Below are 13,909 nucleotides of genomic sequence, written 5' to 3'. Positions count from 1 at the left end.
GGTGGGACTTACGCTGCTTCAGGGAATCAAAGGAGGCCCTCAGGGAGCTGCAAAACAGGAGGGCCAGGTCAGCAGGAAGATGGCACTGTGTGAACCCCAAGTCCTGGGTGGCCTGAGGGCCTGTGTTATTCTGGGGGAGACGGGGACCAACTCCACGGACCCCAAACTGGGATTTGTGGAAGACAAAGCTCTCGGAAATTCAATCTTCCCACTGCAGCAGAACAGGGAGGACCCGGCCCCCCTCTGCTCTTTTCTGCGTTCCTAGGGAAGAAGGGGCTGTGTTCAGGATGGTCCTTCCCTCCCTGAAACCCCTGTCCTCTCCAGGTAGCCAGTGCTCCAGGATGACCGAAGCAGGAGAGGGAGCGTCCACACCTGGCTCCTAGTGCCGTGGGAAGGCTGGAGGACGATGGATGAGGCTGGAGGTACTGGGCAGGAGGCAGCGGGAGGGGAGAGATGCAGGTGCTGTCTGCTGTAGGGAGGGGGGCGGTGGGCACCAGAGCCAGAGGGAGGGGAAAGGCTGGCACTGGGTACGCGAGGCAGGGACGAGGCCCGAGCAGTAGGGGTGCCAGATTGAGCAGATGCCCAGCTCGCTTGACTCTCAGTTCAACAACAAGCATAAGTCTGCCCTGGGTGATTAGTGGACACACTCCCATCTAAAGAGCACCATGGGAGCTGAAAGTCAGTGGAATCCGGTGTCCTGTATTGTATCTGGCAGCCCAACTGGGGGCTCACCCCAGAGCCATTGACAGCTGAGTCTGAGCCAAGGTACTTGTGCCCCTACCCCAGGACCCCGTCCTGTCTACTGCAGGTGATGGAGCACCACAAGGCAGAGGGTCCCTGGCAGAAACAGGAACGTTGTGGGAGAACACCTCTCTCTAGACCACAAGCTCTCAGGAGCAGGGGTTTCTTGGAGGGGTGAATTCCCCATCCCAGGGAGGAGGGAGGCCGTGTAGGAAGCCCACCCAGGAAACCAGCAGGACCTTCATTCAGTAGCTTCTCCCTGCTCTGGACTCCCATGTGCTTTAGAAGCAGATTCTGAAGCCAGATGACCTGGATTCAATCCAGATACTACAATTTATTTGTTGTGTGACCTTAGACAAGTTACTTTACCTCTCTGTCTCAGTTTGTCCCCTCTGTAAAATGAGGATAACAAAACAAAAGGAAGGCTGTGAGGGTTACGCGAGTTGACATGTACAAAGTGCCTCTCCTAGGACCTGGAGCAATGGAGGAGTTTTACGAAAGTTGTCACTGTTGTGCAACCATCCTGGAAATATCTTCAGATCCCAGCCAGCCCTGGGGACCCCTAGGCCTGTCTGATCTGACCCCCAACCTGCTCTACCTAAGGGCTTACCAGCACCTGCTCTTACCAAAACCCCCGACTGGACTTCGTCTTCAGGTAGGGGGCTCCCTTCCCACTCTCAGCAGGGAGGGTGAGGAGCAGCCCATGCTGGGCAGCATATGAGGGATGCCTCTGCCTGCGGTGTCCCCAGCCTGGCCAGTGGTGCCAAGTCACCAAGGGCACTGGTTGCAGCTGGGCCTGGGAACAAGGCTCCTTTAACTAAGACACTGAAACACACAGTGGCGCCCTCCTCCCCAGGACACCAAGGAGCCAATCGAGGCACGCAGGGGAACTGAAGCCAGAGTGTGGGCAGGCTGGCTGGGTTCACACAGAGGCAGTGGCAGTGGCCCTGTCCCAGCGCATTCTGCTGTGGCCGGCCACCAAGCCTCTTCCTGCCTTTCTGTGGAGCAGCTCACCTGCCCCCTGGTGGCCATGTGGCCACATGACATCCACCTTGTGACACCCTGGGCTGGGCAGGTAGGGCAGAGGCACTGTCAGAGGAGGCAAGATTGGCAGGTCATTTGTGCCTCCCAGCTGACAAGAGCAGGCCCCCTCTCCTCCCTGCGCTGGAGGACCACTGTGGCCACAGTGCACCCCAGAGGATCAGGGAGAATGGAGCCCACCGGCAGCCCCAGTGAGCCCAGAGGAATAAAGAGAATGAAACAAGCCAACTCCTCGGGCAGGAAACCCACCATGCTTCAAGTTTATAACAAGGGCAGGGGGGGGCAGGACACGAGGGTTCAAGCTCGTGCCCCTTTTGGGGGTTCTGTCCATGCTCACGGGTAACCACTGGGGTTCACAGGAAGCGGGCCAGGCCTTGCTGCCCCTTGCAGCTCCTGGGAGCACACAGCACCCTCCCTGGGGAAGAAAGTGAGGAGGCGGCAGAGGCAACAGTTTTCAGGGGCAGGTGGCGATTCAGGCAGAACCTTAAGGCAGGGAGGACCAAGCAGAGGAAAGGGAGGGCCGGGCTGGGGAGTCAAGGCCAACTTTCTGCAGGGCTGGACATGGGATGTCAGGGGTCTTGATGAGCCCCCTGCAAAAGCCTAACGCTGTCTTAAATATGCATTGGAAGGGCTTGTGGGGACCCCGGGGGCTGGCGGCCCAGTCCTCTTTGTGTGTCCTCCCTTGCTGCCGCCCCACAGATGTTTGCTGAGTTAACAACATGCAAAAGAGGTCCCCGCCAAAAATCATCCTAAGATGTGGCCTGAGCTGCAGGCCGGGGTAAGGCTCCTGCTTGCTCAAGGTCAAGGAATGATGCCGCTGAGTCTCCGGGCAGCAGAGGTGGAGCAAGCCAACCCCCTGCCCTCTTGGTGTGCCATGAGCTACTGAAGGGGTCCCTAACCCCTTGGCCTTTATCCTTCCTGCCCACCTTCCTGCAGCAGGCCGGCTGGTGCAGCTCTGGCCATATCACCCAGTGGCTCCCAAGTGTCCTGCCCTTTTCCACCTCTGAGCCTTTGTCCATAGGTCCCTGGCAGGAATGCCCTCCCCTCCAGGAGGCACCCCCAGGCCGGCGCACACCTCCGCCCTGCTTCCGGGGCCTGGCCTGCAGTGAGCCTGTGCAGTGCTGGCTTCTCCCACGGCCGCTGACCCACTCTGTGAACCTTTTTTCTGGACCTTGTGGGTTTATTTCTACCTTTTTTGCAGCTGCTTTGGCCCAGTTCCCCCTCCAGGCTCAGCTGGAGCTCCCTGTCTGGATTAAGGCAGCCTCCAGCCCCCTGAGTGGTTTTCCAAGGGACCTTGGCGCTGGGCCAGGGCAGGGCCTGGGTCCCAAAGGAAAAGGCCTCAGCTCACAGCCAGGCCGCTCGGTCCCAAGTGAAGCAGGTGGCTTCAATTTGTCACTGAATGTCTGCAGGGTAAGACTCGGGCACCTCTCAGGGTGACCATCCCCTTTCACAGGGAGGGCCCGAGTCTCAGAAAGGGACAGTGGCCCTCCTGGGGTCACCAGGAAATAAGCCAGGGCAGGCCCTGTCCCATACTCAGCCTTCCACGACCATGCAGGGAATCAAGGCCACCTGAGTGGGGCAAGAATCTGTGTACTTCCTCTTCCCGTGGCCCACCCAGCTCACCACTGCATTTCATTCTCTGCCAGGGGCATCCCTGCACTCAGTCCCATGTGACTCACGGCCCCCTGAGCATGCCTCACCCACCCGCCACCTCGGCTCCCTTGGGTGCCCGCCTGGACTCCTCTCCTGTCCCACGGCTGCAGTGGCCCTGCTACTTCCAGGAAATTCTCATTTTCCGTTGGTGTGGGAGGCCAGGGGCAGGCAGGATCCCTGAGTCTTGCCCCCCAGCTCCGGGGCTGCACCGCCCTCCTGGCTGTCTCCTCCAGCACCACCACCTGGGCCCCCTTCCCAGAGACACAAAGAGGTTCCAACAGACACCTGCTCATTTCTTACCCTGTCTAGAGCCTTCCTCTCTGTCCAGCCTGCAGCCAGCAGCCAGCCCTGCTCTAGAGAGGCCCTCTGACCAGGCTCCTGTTTATCTGTACTATAGCCCATTAGAGGGGGCAGATGAGAAACAAACTCAGAGAGGCTAAGTGACTTGTCCATAATCACACAGCTCACAAAGGCCAAGCAGCTACTAGAGCGTATATGTTCTCATGCACATCCTCTAGTCTTAACATGTTGATCTGGACATTAACCTCCCCTGGTTCACATTACTTTTAAATCTTTCTCTAACCCTTCCCACGTTTTTTTGTTTGTTTGTTTGTTTGTTGTTGTTTGTTTGTTTGGGTTCCTGGTTGGAAGTGCGGGAACTTCCAGGGTACCCTGTGTGTTTGTAAGACCTAGAGAGTGTCATATTTAGGTGCTCCCTCGGGGCAGAGCCAGGCACACGCAGGCCAGGGAAAGGGATTACCTTGGTAGCCCGGGTGCCTCAGGGCCCTGAGGGGATAGAGGCTTTCAGACTCTTGGAGTCCAGGGCTGTCTGACCCTGGGCCTGCCCCGCTAGCCTTCCTAGCAGACTCCAAAGGGGGCAGCAGCAGCCCCCACACTCCATGATGACCTCCCCTGACTCAGGCCTGCGCTAAGCCCCTAAACCCACTTCATCCTCAGAGGAAGGCTGCACTCCTGTCCCTTCACTGCCAATGGGACATAGACGCAGGGCCCACCGTGTGAGGAGCTGGTGCCAGAACCAGGTATGGACTCACTGGCGACTAGGTCCTTGAAGCACAGACAATGCTACAGGGGGCTCGGACAGACAGCAGACGGGCCTGTCCCCTGCCCCTAGGGACTCTGATGGAGGCCATTGGACTGAAAGCACCTGTGGGCAGCTGGCTCCCGCTTCCCCAGCCTGCCCTTCCCAGCTCTCAGTCACCCAGAACCTGGCCGGCCCGGCCCACCAGGCCCCAGACAAGGGCCAACCGACGCCTGCTCCGTGCAGTGCAGACCAGTGCAGACCCTCCCTGGCCACCAGCCTCCCCCCACAGGAGGCTTCCCCTGTGTGAGGCCCAGCGGAGGCCGCAGGGGTCGCTCTTACTTGATCTCCGTCTGCCCGCCCGCCTTCCGCGCGATCTGCACCAGCTCCTTCCCGTAGCGCTCCTCCGCCTGGGCCCTGCAAGGACACGGCGAGCTGCGTCCCCCGGGCTGCCAGCAGCGGCCCGGGAAGTGCCCACTGCAGAGCCGGAGGCCCACCCAACCGCCTCAGGGGCAGCAGGACCGTGTGGCAGAGTCAAGGCGCAGCCCCTCCTGGGAGTATGTGCTGGCCCACGTGGCCACCTGAGGGGACAGCCAGCGGCGCCCATGGGGCAGGTCGGGGTGAGGGGAGCCGCCTGGCTTCCTGCGGAGGGCGCTTTCTCTGCAGCAGCCCCTCCCCCGGCCACCCCACCGGCCCCTGGCCATCCCCGCTCACCTCTGCCTCAGCAGCTCCTCCACGTCCTTGCACATCTTCCTGCCGTCCAGCAGCCGCTGCAGCAGCACCTCGTAGCCCGTGTGGGCCGTGAAGTCCCTGCACTGGAACGCAGGGCAGGCAGATCCCTGAGCACGGCCCAGCAGGGGCCTCTGGACACCCCAGGAGGAGACCCTCCCTTGTCTCCATCTCCCCATCACAGTCCAGTCCTTGGGTTCAGGCCCTGTCCTCACACAGGAGGTGCCCACACAGCTGTGGGGGGTGACAGGTGCCCAAGTGGTCAGGGGCTGCCTGTCTGACATCAGAGTTCTCAATCGGGACCCATCAAGGCCACCGAGGGACAGTTGATGGGAGGGGCCACCACTGAAGCACCAAGATGACAGCCGCCAAATTTAGTCCCTCAGGGGTGCCTGGCACTACTCATGCTGCCCACCCCCATCACCCTGTCACTCAGCTAATCAAGAAAGCAGGCACGGAGGGGTGACAGCTACCAAGTGGTAGCCTGACATTGAACGCAGGTTGGAGTTAAATTCTGCACTCGTGCTACCCAGCCTCTGCCGCTGCCGTGACCCAGGCGAGTCTTTGAGACTTAGCTCTGTACCCAGGGCCAGGCTGGGCCCTCTGTGGGCTCAGCTCATCTTCTTGCACCAGTCTGGGAAGGTGGGTTTTGAGGGTGGCTTCAGGGTGACCAGAGCACACCTAGAACACCCTGCATCACCTCTGTTTTACTTTTTGTGACATTGGGGATCAAACCCAGTGGGGTACTATGCAAGTGCTCTGCCACTGAGCTATACCCTCAGCCCTGGGTCCCCTCTCAGCTGGGCTACGTGAGGGTCACCCTAGAAAATCCCCAAGGAGGGGCTGCTCCTGCACCTGGCGCTTGCCCAGCCAGTCCTGGTGGTCCTGACCAACCTGCCCCGCCCCTGCCCTCGGGTGCGGACTCTAGGTCCGTCTGAGCTGCTGGCATGGGAAGCTGGGGTGGGGAGGTAGCATACAAGGACATGAGAGGACAGAAGTTCCTACAGCATCCCCAGGTCTAGGGAACGGGTCCCAGCACCGGGCTGCCTACCCCAGTGCTCCTGGCTCGCACATGTGGCTGACCCTAGAAGAAGAGTATAAATCCTGGTGGGAGGCAGGAGGTCTGCCCCTCACTAATCCCTGCCAACCCTTAGGTACTTGGCCAGGCAACTGCAAACCAGGGCAGTCTGAGATTCGGCACCTCCTCTATCTGCTTTTCTGCCCCCTCAGACCCTCCCAAATCCTGAGACTGGGAAAAGGAGCCCCAGTTTCCCTGACAATAAATGTCACGTCCTCATACATCGGAGCTCAGAGGTCTATGGGGCTCTCCCAAGTCACCCACCCCTAACCTGTTTTCCAGACAAAGCCTGGCACTCCTTCCCCTTGCCCAATGCCTCTCCTCAAATTATGGGTATGTGGGGGAAGACTGGGTGGAGTCAAATCAAGGAGAGCTTCCTGCAGGAAGAGGCATATGAGCCAGGGAAGAAGATGTTGTATTCTTCAAGGTCTAAAAAGAATCAGACGTGGGGCTCAGGACAGAGATGGCACCAACGGCCTCACCTAGTCCTAGCCCACCCTCAACCAACTCAGAGTAGTCAATCTGTAGGCCTGTGGGATACAGATACTTAGAACCCCAAACTCACCCTCCTCCATAAGCAACCCTAGAAATTCCTGGGGAGGGCCTGACCCAGGCTCAGTGGCCCACAGGGTGCAAGCTGAGTGTATGGGCCTTGGCTGGCCACCAGGACCCCAACAAGATGAAGTTGTCCCCCAGTGTGCTGCAGCCTGTCCTGGGCACAGCGTTTGCCCTCAGGTCCAGCCTGGCATCGCTTAACCACACGGGCCAGGCTTCCATTCCCATGGCCTTGGTGGGCATAAACCTGACCATTAAAAGCCGGCAGACCACGCTTCCTGCCCCCCTCAGCTTCTGCCCTCCCTCTGGACCCCCAAGTCAGAAACCTGTGGCAGCAGGGAGAGAAAACAAATTGGGAGCTTCGGCCTCCTGCCCTCCTTGTGAGGGGTCATTCCAAGCTGGACACCAGTGTTCAGGTCACAAGATCACAGACACCCAGAACTTAGAAGCATCTTTCTAGTGCCCCTGTGTCCTTGGGAAACTGAGCCTGGAGAAGGGAAAGGCTTGCCTGAGGCCAGAGTTAGGACAAGAATCTTCTGGACTCTCGGGGGCCTGCTCTTACCCCTGGGGAAGATGTGGGGACTCAGCACCCAGGCAAGCTGGAGTCCAGCTTAGAGCGGGCTGTGCTGCTGCTCCCGCCCGACTGCGCCTGGCCCTGAGTCCAGGGGGGCCCTTCTCTGTCCTTACTGAGGTTCCCAGAGTAGAAAGAGAAGCCGAAGCAGACCTACGTTGGCCATTCTGGAGCGGTGGAGGGCGGCAAGGGTCCTGAAGTCTGGTCTTCAGGAGCTCAGGTCCCCACAGTGTCCAGGCTGGAGAATTCTATCCAGCCCCCGTGCAGAGCACAGTGTGGGGGCTGGGGGGAGTGTCGCTGAGTGAGCCACGGTCACAAGTGGTGGGGCTGTTCTGAGGAAGTGCCTGTCCCCCCACACTGGGGCTACTCACAATGCCACAATGCCTCCCAGCCCTGCCCCCTTCCACCAGCCCGCACCCTCCCCCTCCACCCCCACCCCAGCCACCTCCTCAAGGGGATGGGCTCTGACTCATTGCTCAGAGCTGGGAGAGAAGGCTCAGGATGCTGTTGAGGGAAAAAGGAACCTAGAAGTCTTATCTAAACTGGGTTGGCAGGTCCACTGTGCAAGGCCCAGCACCAGTCAGAGGCTGTCCCGGGCCTCCTCGCCCTCCTCTCACCTCCCCTCACTTCCTCCTGCTCGCCCTCAGCATCTGTCACCTGAGCCCTGCCCATGGCCTTGCCCTTCTTGAAATCAAAGTTGTAGCTGGATGGGCCACAGTCATCTGCTGGGCGTTTCCCCAAAGAGAGGCTTCCAGCGCTAGTGTGTACTTGTGCAGCTCAGCAGATCCTCAAGGACCTGAGGGCCATTCTCAGGAATGAAACCTTCAAAAGAATAAGACCCCAGTCTCTGGGACCCATGGGAGGCCGAAATCCTACTTTGATACCTACCCCAGCAGACACAGCCAGCCCACAGCCACCTCCCCACACCAATCAGCACTTCGCATTTGTACCTCTCCAAGGAGTCCCCCTGCTCCCCCTTAGTTATCTGCTTGTTTTTGTTTGTTTGTTTTTAGATTATGAATTCTGGAGGCCTCGCAGCTGAGCTCTGTCATTAGCGTCCTGCTAGCTTTGCTTAGAGAACACCTCTGACATGTGGTTACAGGTGACTGGGCTACTTGTCAAAAACTTGAAAGCCATTTCTGTCCAAACCACCAATTCTTCACTTGGGCCTGTGCAGATGTCCGATGAGGTGACCTTTAAACATCAAGAGGCCCCAAACTCCACCCTCATACCAGGCTGATGCTGCTATTTTCTGAACCCAGGTCCCCATGAAAAACCATAAAGTTTGGTGACATACCACAACTTCTCTTCCTGTCACCTTCCCCATGCCTTAAAATCACTCTACTTCTTTACCCCATGAATATCCCTAAGCCCTATCCTTGAGGAGGAGAATTTGAGACCTGTGTCTCCATCGCCATGCTCAGTCACTGAGAATAAACTTTTCTTTTGGAAAACTTGTCGTCTTGGTGATCATCATACTACAAGGCGGGTAAAAGTGGCCTGGTTCAGTAACACAGTGTCCACTGATTGAGTCCATCTGCCACATACTGAGACCATCCCAGCCACCACCTTACTGAAAAGTCAAAGACCCGGGACATAAAGATGGTAACAGGGATGTGACCCCCCACCCTCAAGGCCATTCCATGGGTGAGGGGCAGAATATGGGATTTGAACCCAAGTCCACCTGTCCCAAAGTCCCATCCCTATGTCAGTCATTCAGTAGACAGCTCAGGAACAGCTTCTCATTTTGAAACATGAAACAAGTTATTTTAAAAAGATAACTTTTGACAACAATTACTCAATTACCTCAGAGTTAGTTTGTATCTCAGACTATAATTTAGTCACCATGGGCTGTGGGCCAGCTCTGTGCCAGGCTGGGGCAGAGAAGCACTGCCTGGAGTAGGGGGACAGAAGCCATACCCAGCCATGTGGCATGGGGTGGGGTGGGGACGTGCTCCAGGCTAGGGGTGCCAGGTGATGAGCAGCCACAGTCCGCTCCTCAGGGAGGCCCACTAGAGCCAGATGTGACGCTGGCCTTGTCATCCTGGTGTGTGGCCACCCTGGGCTCCAGGAAACCCCCCAAGGCTCTGTCCCAAGGATGTGCTTAGGGTGGGAGGAGCATGCTCCCACACAGCCTGGAGGGGCAGTGGCTAAGTCCCTGTCCTGCCTGGACAGCCCCCCAGCCCCCTTCTCAGGGTGGACCTGGGGGTGTGCCATGTTAGGCCTGTGAGCCGGCCTGGGCCTAGCGTTCCCCAGTGGCTGGGTAGAGAAGCAGCCTCCATATCTACCACCACTTCCTCCTTTTCCTGCCCCTATGGCTACACACACACACACATATATTTTTAGATGTTGATAGACCTTTATTTTATTCATGTATTTACATGCGGGGCTGAGAAACAAACCCAGGACCTCACACGTGCTAGGCAAGTGCTTGACCACTGAGCCACAACCCCAGCCCCCCAATCACTCTGGTGGCTGCAGGGACTGGCCACAGAGATCAAGGCCCCAAGCAAGCCACTTCCCTCCTTGGGACCTGGTTTCTTCATCGGAAAAGTGGTGGGGGCAGGAGGCTGACCTCTCCTGGCCTTGTCAGCCCACCTCTCTAGGGCCCAGCCCCCTTTGAGCAAGTTATGGGTCAGAGGGGGCATCTAGCCTTGTTTGAGAGACTGGAAGGAGTTGATCAGACGAGGTTCGAACCCTGCTCTGTGACCCTGGCATACTCAGCTTCAATTCCCTTCCCTGTGAAAATGGGCCTAATGGTTCTTACTGCGTGGAGTTGACCTGAGAAGCACATGAAATAGTATGATCCTGTGAGAACAGCAAACTCGGATCAGAGCTTACCCCAAAACAGGTACCAGGCTCAGCACCACGACTCCTGTTTGCAGACGAGGAAAATGGAACACAGAGAGGTTCTCTAACCTGCCCAGGGACCTGCAGGTCACAGTCAGGACTTGAACCTAGATTGCCCAGGTACTTAGCCTTCATTACTTCACCTCTCTGCAAAACCCCAACCTCAAAGCTGGTCACACAGGACCAGTGCTAGCCCCCATGCCCTGCCTCCTGCTTCCTGGCCTGCTACCCACTCATGCCACCAGGCAGAATCTTCTCCCAGCTGTGGCCCCTGCAGAGAAAAATGAACCATTCGACAACTTCCCCCATTCCCAGGACCATTTAAAGGGAAGCAGAGGTTTTTTTCAAAGGTCCCTTGTGTGGAATTCTAGAATATAAAGCATATTAGAGGACAACTCAGCCTCTGACCCTAGAGGGAAAGGCCTGGGATTTGGTCACACTTTTCACTTGCCAGGAATAAGGTGGGAAGCCTTGGTCAGTCACTTTTCCATTGTGAGTCTTTCTGGCTATTGAAGGGGCACAGACACAAGAGGACACTCTCCAGCAGGGGACAGATGTATGTCCTTGGGGAGACCTGGGGAGCCATGGGGACTGGTGGCTGCCTCTCACCTGGGAGTCTGGACTCAGCAGGGAGTGTGGCACAGCAGCTGCTTCTGGGGTAGAGGGAAGCGAGAGGCGTGGGGTAGGAGTGCACAGCACATCCAAGAACTAGCCCTGGAATTTTACCTGGGATCAAGGTGGGGGCTGTGGAAGGTCGAAAGAGCTGCCTGCTAACTCTTGGTCCAGGAGAGCTTCCTGACAGGGAGAAAGGAGCCTCAAAAAGCAGCACATCTGTAACCCAGAGACTGGGGAGGCCAAGGCAGGAGGACTGAAAGTTCCAGGCCAGCCTCAGCAACTTAGTGAGACCCTGTCTCAAAATAAAAAGGGATGGGATGCGGCTCAGGGGTAAAGCACCCCTGGGTTCAACCCCCAGTACTGCAGAGAGAGAGAGAGAGAGAAAGAGAGAGAGAAGCAGCTGCATGGAGTGCACCATTAAGGTGGGCATCCCAGGAAGGTGGACAGACACAGGTAAGGACAGTGGCTCCTGGAATGGGGGTGGGGGGAAGACCTGCTGTGGATCCAGGAGGAAAGAGGTGGTTCAGGGAACCTGCCACTTGGGGGCACCATCACCAGCCACAACAGCATCAGGAAGCTGAGTCCTGTCCCTGGCACTGGCCTACAGGACTCCAGTCCATGGGACATCAGAAGTGGCTGTCGGTGCAGCGTGGGGACAACACAGCAAGAGAAGAAACAGCCCCTTTCCTCCTTCGGCATCAAAGGCTTCCTGTTCCAAGTTGGGAGACTTAAATTGAATGAGATTGCAGTATTAGGCTGGACTGGCCTGGAATATGTCTGGAAATGACTGGAAAAACCTAACATGTGCCCAAGGGGTGAAGGAGCAAGATCTGGAATGTGGAAGAAAAATCGAGTTTCCTGCTTACACCCTACCAAGTTCAGATCCTATTTTGTAAAAGGCTAAGAATTCTTGTTGAAAACGTGTCCAGTGTCTAACATGCTCTTGGGTCCTTCGTGAATTAAAACCCCTTTTAAAAATCACCTTTTATAAACTTAGCACTAAAAATACCCCCAAGTAACCCAACCAATAAATGGGCAAATGAACTGAGCAGAAACTTCTTAAAATAAGTACAAATGGCCAAAGATCGTGTGAAAAAAATGTTCAACATCTATAACCATCAAGGAAATGCAAATCAAAACCACCTTGAGGGCTGGGGCAGGGGCTCGGTGGTAGAGCGCTCGCTGGCATATGCGAGGGTTCCATCGTCCGCACCACAGGTAAATAAATAAATAAAAGATCCACTGACAACTAAAAAATATTTTTTTAAAAAAAACACATTGAGAATCCATCTCACCCTGGTCAGTATGGCTATCAAGAGTACAAAATAGGGCTGGGTTGTGGTTCTGTGGTAGAGCGCTTGCCTAGCACACGTGAGGCACTGGGTTTGATACCCAGCACCACAAAAAAAAAAAAAAAAACCTAAATAAAGTCCATCTATAATTAAAAATATTTTTAAAAAAGAGTACAAAGTGGGGTTGGGGATATAGCTCAGTTGGTAGAGTGCTTGCCTTTCATGTACCAAGGCTCTGGGTTCAATTCCCAGCACCATAAAAAAGAATACAAAATGCAACAAATATTTGTGAGGATGTGGGAAGAGGGAACTTGGAGACACTAATGGTTGGAATGTAAATCAGTGTGGCCATTATGGAAATCAATATGCAGGTTCCTCAAAAAACTAAAAATAGAATTATCATATGATCCAGCTTTAGGACTCCTGGGTATAAACCCAAAGGAATTAAAAACAGCATACTATAGAGATACCTACACATCCTGATACAACTATTTTTAAAAGATATTTTTAGTTGTCGATGGACACAATACCTTTATTTTATTTGTTTGTTTTTATGTGGTGCCGGGGATTGAACCCAGGGCCTCCCGCATGCTAGGCTCTACCACTGAGCCACATCCGCGGCCCCTGACACAACTCTTAGTAGCCAAGTTGTGGAATAAGTCTATGTGCCAATGGATAAGTAGATGAGGAAAATGTGATATATACACACGATGGAAAATTATTCAGCCATAAAGAGGAATGAAATCCTGAAATTTGCAGGAAAATGGATGGAACTGGAGATCATCACGTTAAGCAAACTAAGCCAGATCCAGGAACGACAAGTATCACGTGTTTTCTATCATATGTGAAATCTAGAGGCGGGGAATGACATGAAAGGAGAAGGGAGACATTAAAGATGAAGGGGGTGGGGAAAGGCGGAGGGGTGAACGTGACCATTCGTGTGTGCCACAAGGAAACCCGCTGTTCCCAGGTTCATGCGCACTAAGAGACTCTCTTTTTCTGGTGGGGGCAGAGACAGGACAGGGCAGGAGGAAGGCCTCTCTCTCCTCCAGAAGCTGCCACCTGCATTTCTGCACCTCTGCCAAGAAGGAGCGTGGCGCTGGCTGCTTTTGCCCCTCGTGCTCACAGGGCTTTCCGGCAGGGACCCTGCAGCCGGCGCCTGCCATTGCCCCTTCACCGCAGAGCCTTCCCTGATGCTTTTCTCCCGCAGACTGAGGTCTGTTGGAGAAGTGAGGCAGTGAGCAGCGGCTGCTGGGGAGGGCGCTTCTGTCTGGTTCCCGCAGGACCTGGTGGCCAGCGCCTGCACAGGCAATGCTCAGAAGCACGCCAAATGAAGGGCTGGATAAGCACCAAGGGAAGCCCTCAACAGGATGTGGCTTTGTGACTGCTGGTTCCTGAGGTGCCCCCAAGGGGACCAGAACTCTTGCTTATGGATTCAATGACTCATTTCCCAGTCCCTTTAAATAAGCCAGACAGACTTGTCCCCTCTACTTTTGACCACTGTCCTCTGAAGTCGGTCTAATTATTCCCATTGTAGAGGTGAGGAAACTGAGGCTGAGGGAAGAGACGTCCCCGGGCGGCAGGCAGGCTCTTTCCCCTTCCCCAGGTACTACCCTAGAATGGTGCTCACTTCCATATTGGTTGGCAAATGGAGGAGGGCAGAGCACCAGACATGCAGGTATGATTAGGAGGGATGAGTGGGTGGCCACAGCAGGCCAGTTGCTGGCTGGGAGGATCTGGGAGGA

At 55.8% G+C, this 13,909-nt stretch overlaps 1 protein-coding gene across 4 annotated transcripts in view; it reads right to left on the bottom strand.

Moving 5' to 3' along the window:
• Window positions 1-13,909, bottom strand: part of Pstpip1 (proline-serine-threonine phosphatase interacting protein 1) — a 41,473-nt gene that overhangs the window by 9,708 nt on the left and 17,856 nt on the right. For 2 of the 4 annotated variants that reach the window (XM_046428028.2, XM_058573838.1), the window contains exons 2-4: window positions 5,189-5,289; window positions 4,817-4,891; window positions 13-47 (exon numbers count right to left, since the gene is read on the bottom strand). In XM_046428028.2, the coding sequence (XP_046283984.1) occupies window positions 13-47; window positions 4,817-4,891; window positions 5,189-5,289 (211 nt within the window). Of the gene's footprint in view, window positions 1-12; window positions 48-4,816; window positions 4,892-5,188; window positions 5,290-7,564; window positions 7,768-13,909 lie in introns of those variants that run through there. The other 2 variants (XM_046428029.2, XM_046428030.2) reach the window with 2 other exon arrangements.

Source organism: Marmota monax, unplaced genomic scaffold (genome assembly GCF_021218885.2).
Source record: "Marmota monax isolate L192 unplaced genomic scaffold, Marmota_monax_Labrador192_F-V1.1 WCK01_AAM20220418_F8-fsc00111, whole genome shotgun sequence".
NCBI lineage: Eukaryota > Metazoa > Chordata > Mammalia > Rodentia > Sciuridae > Marmota > Marmota monax.
Note: the sequence above shows the minus strand (reverse complement) of the source record. Positions and strands in the feature narration are given on the sequence as shown.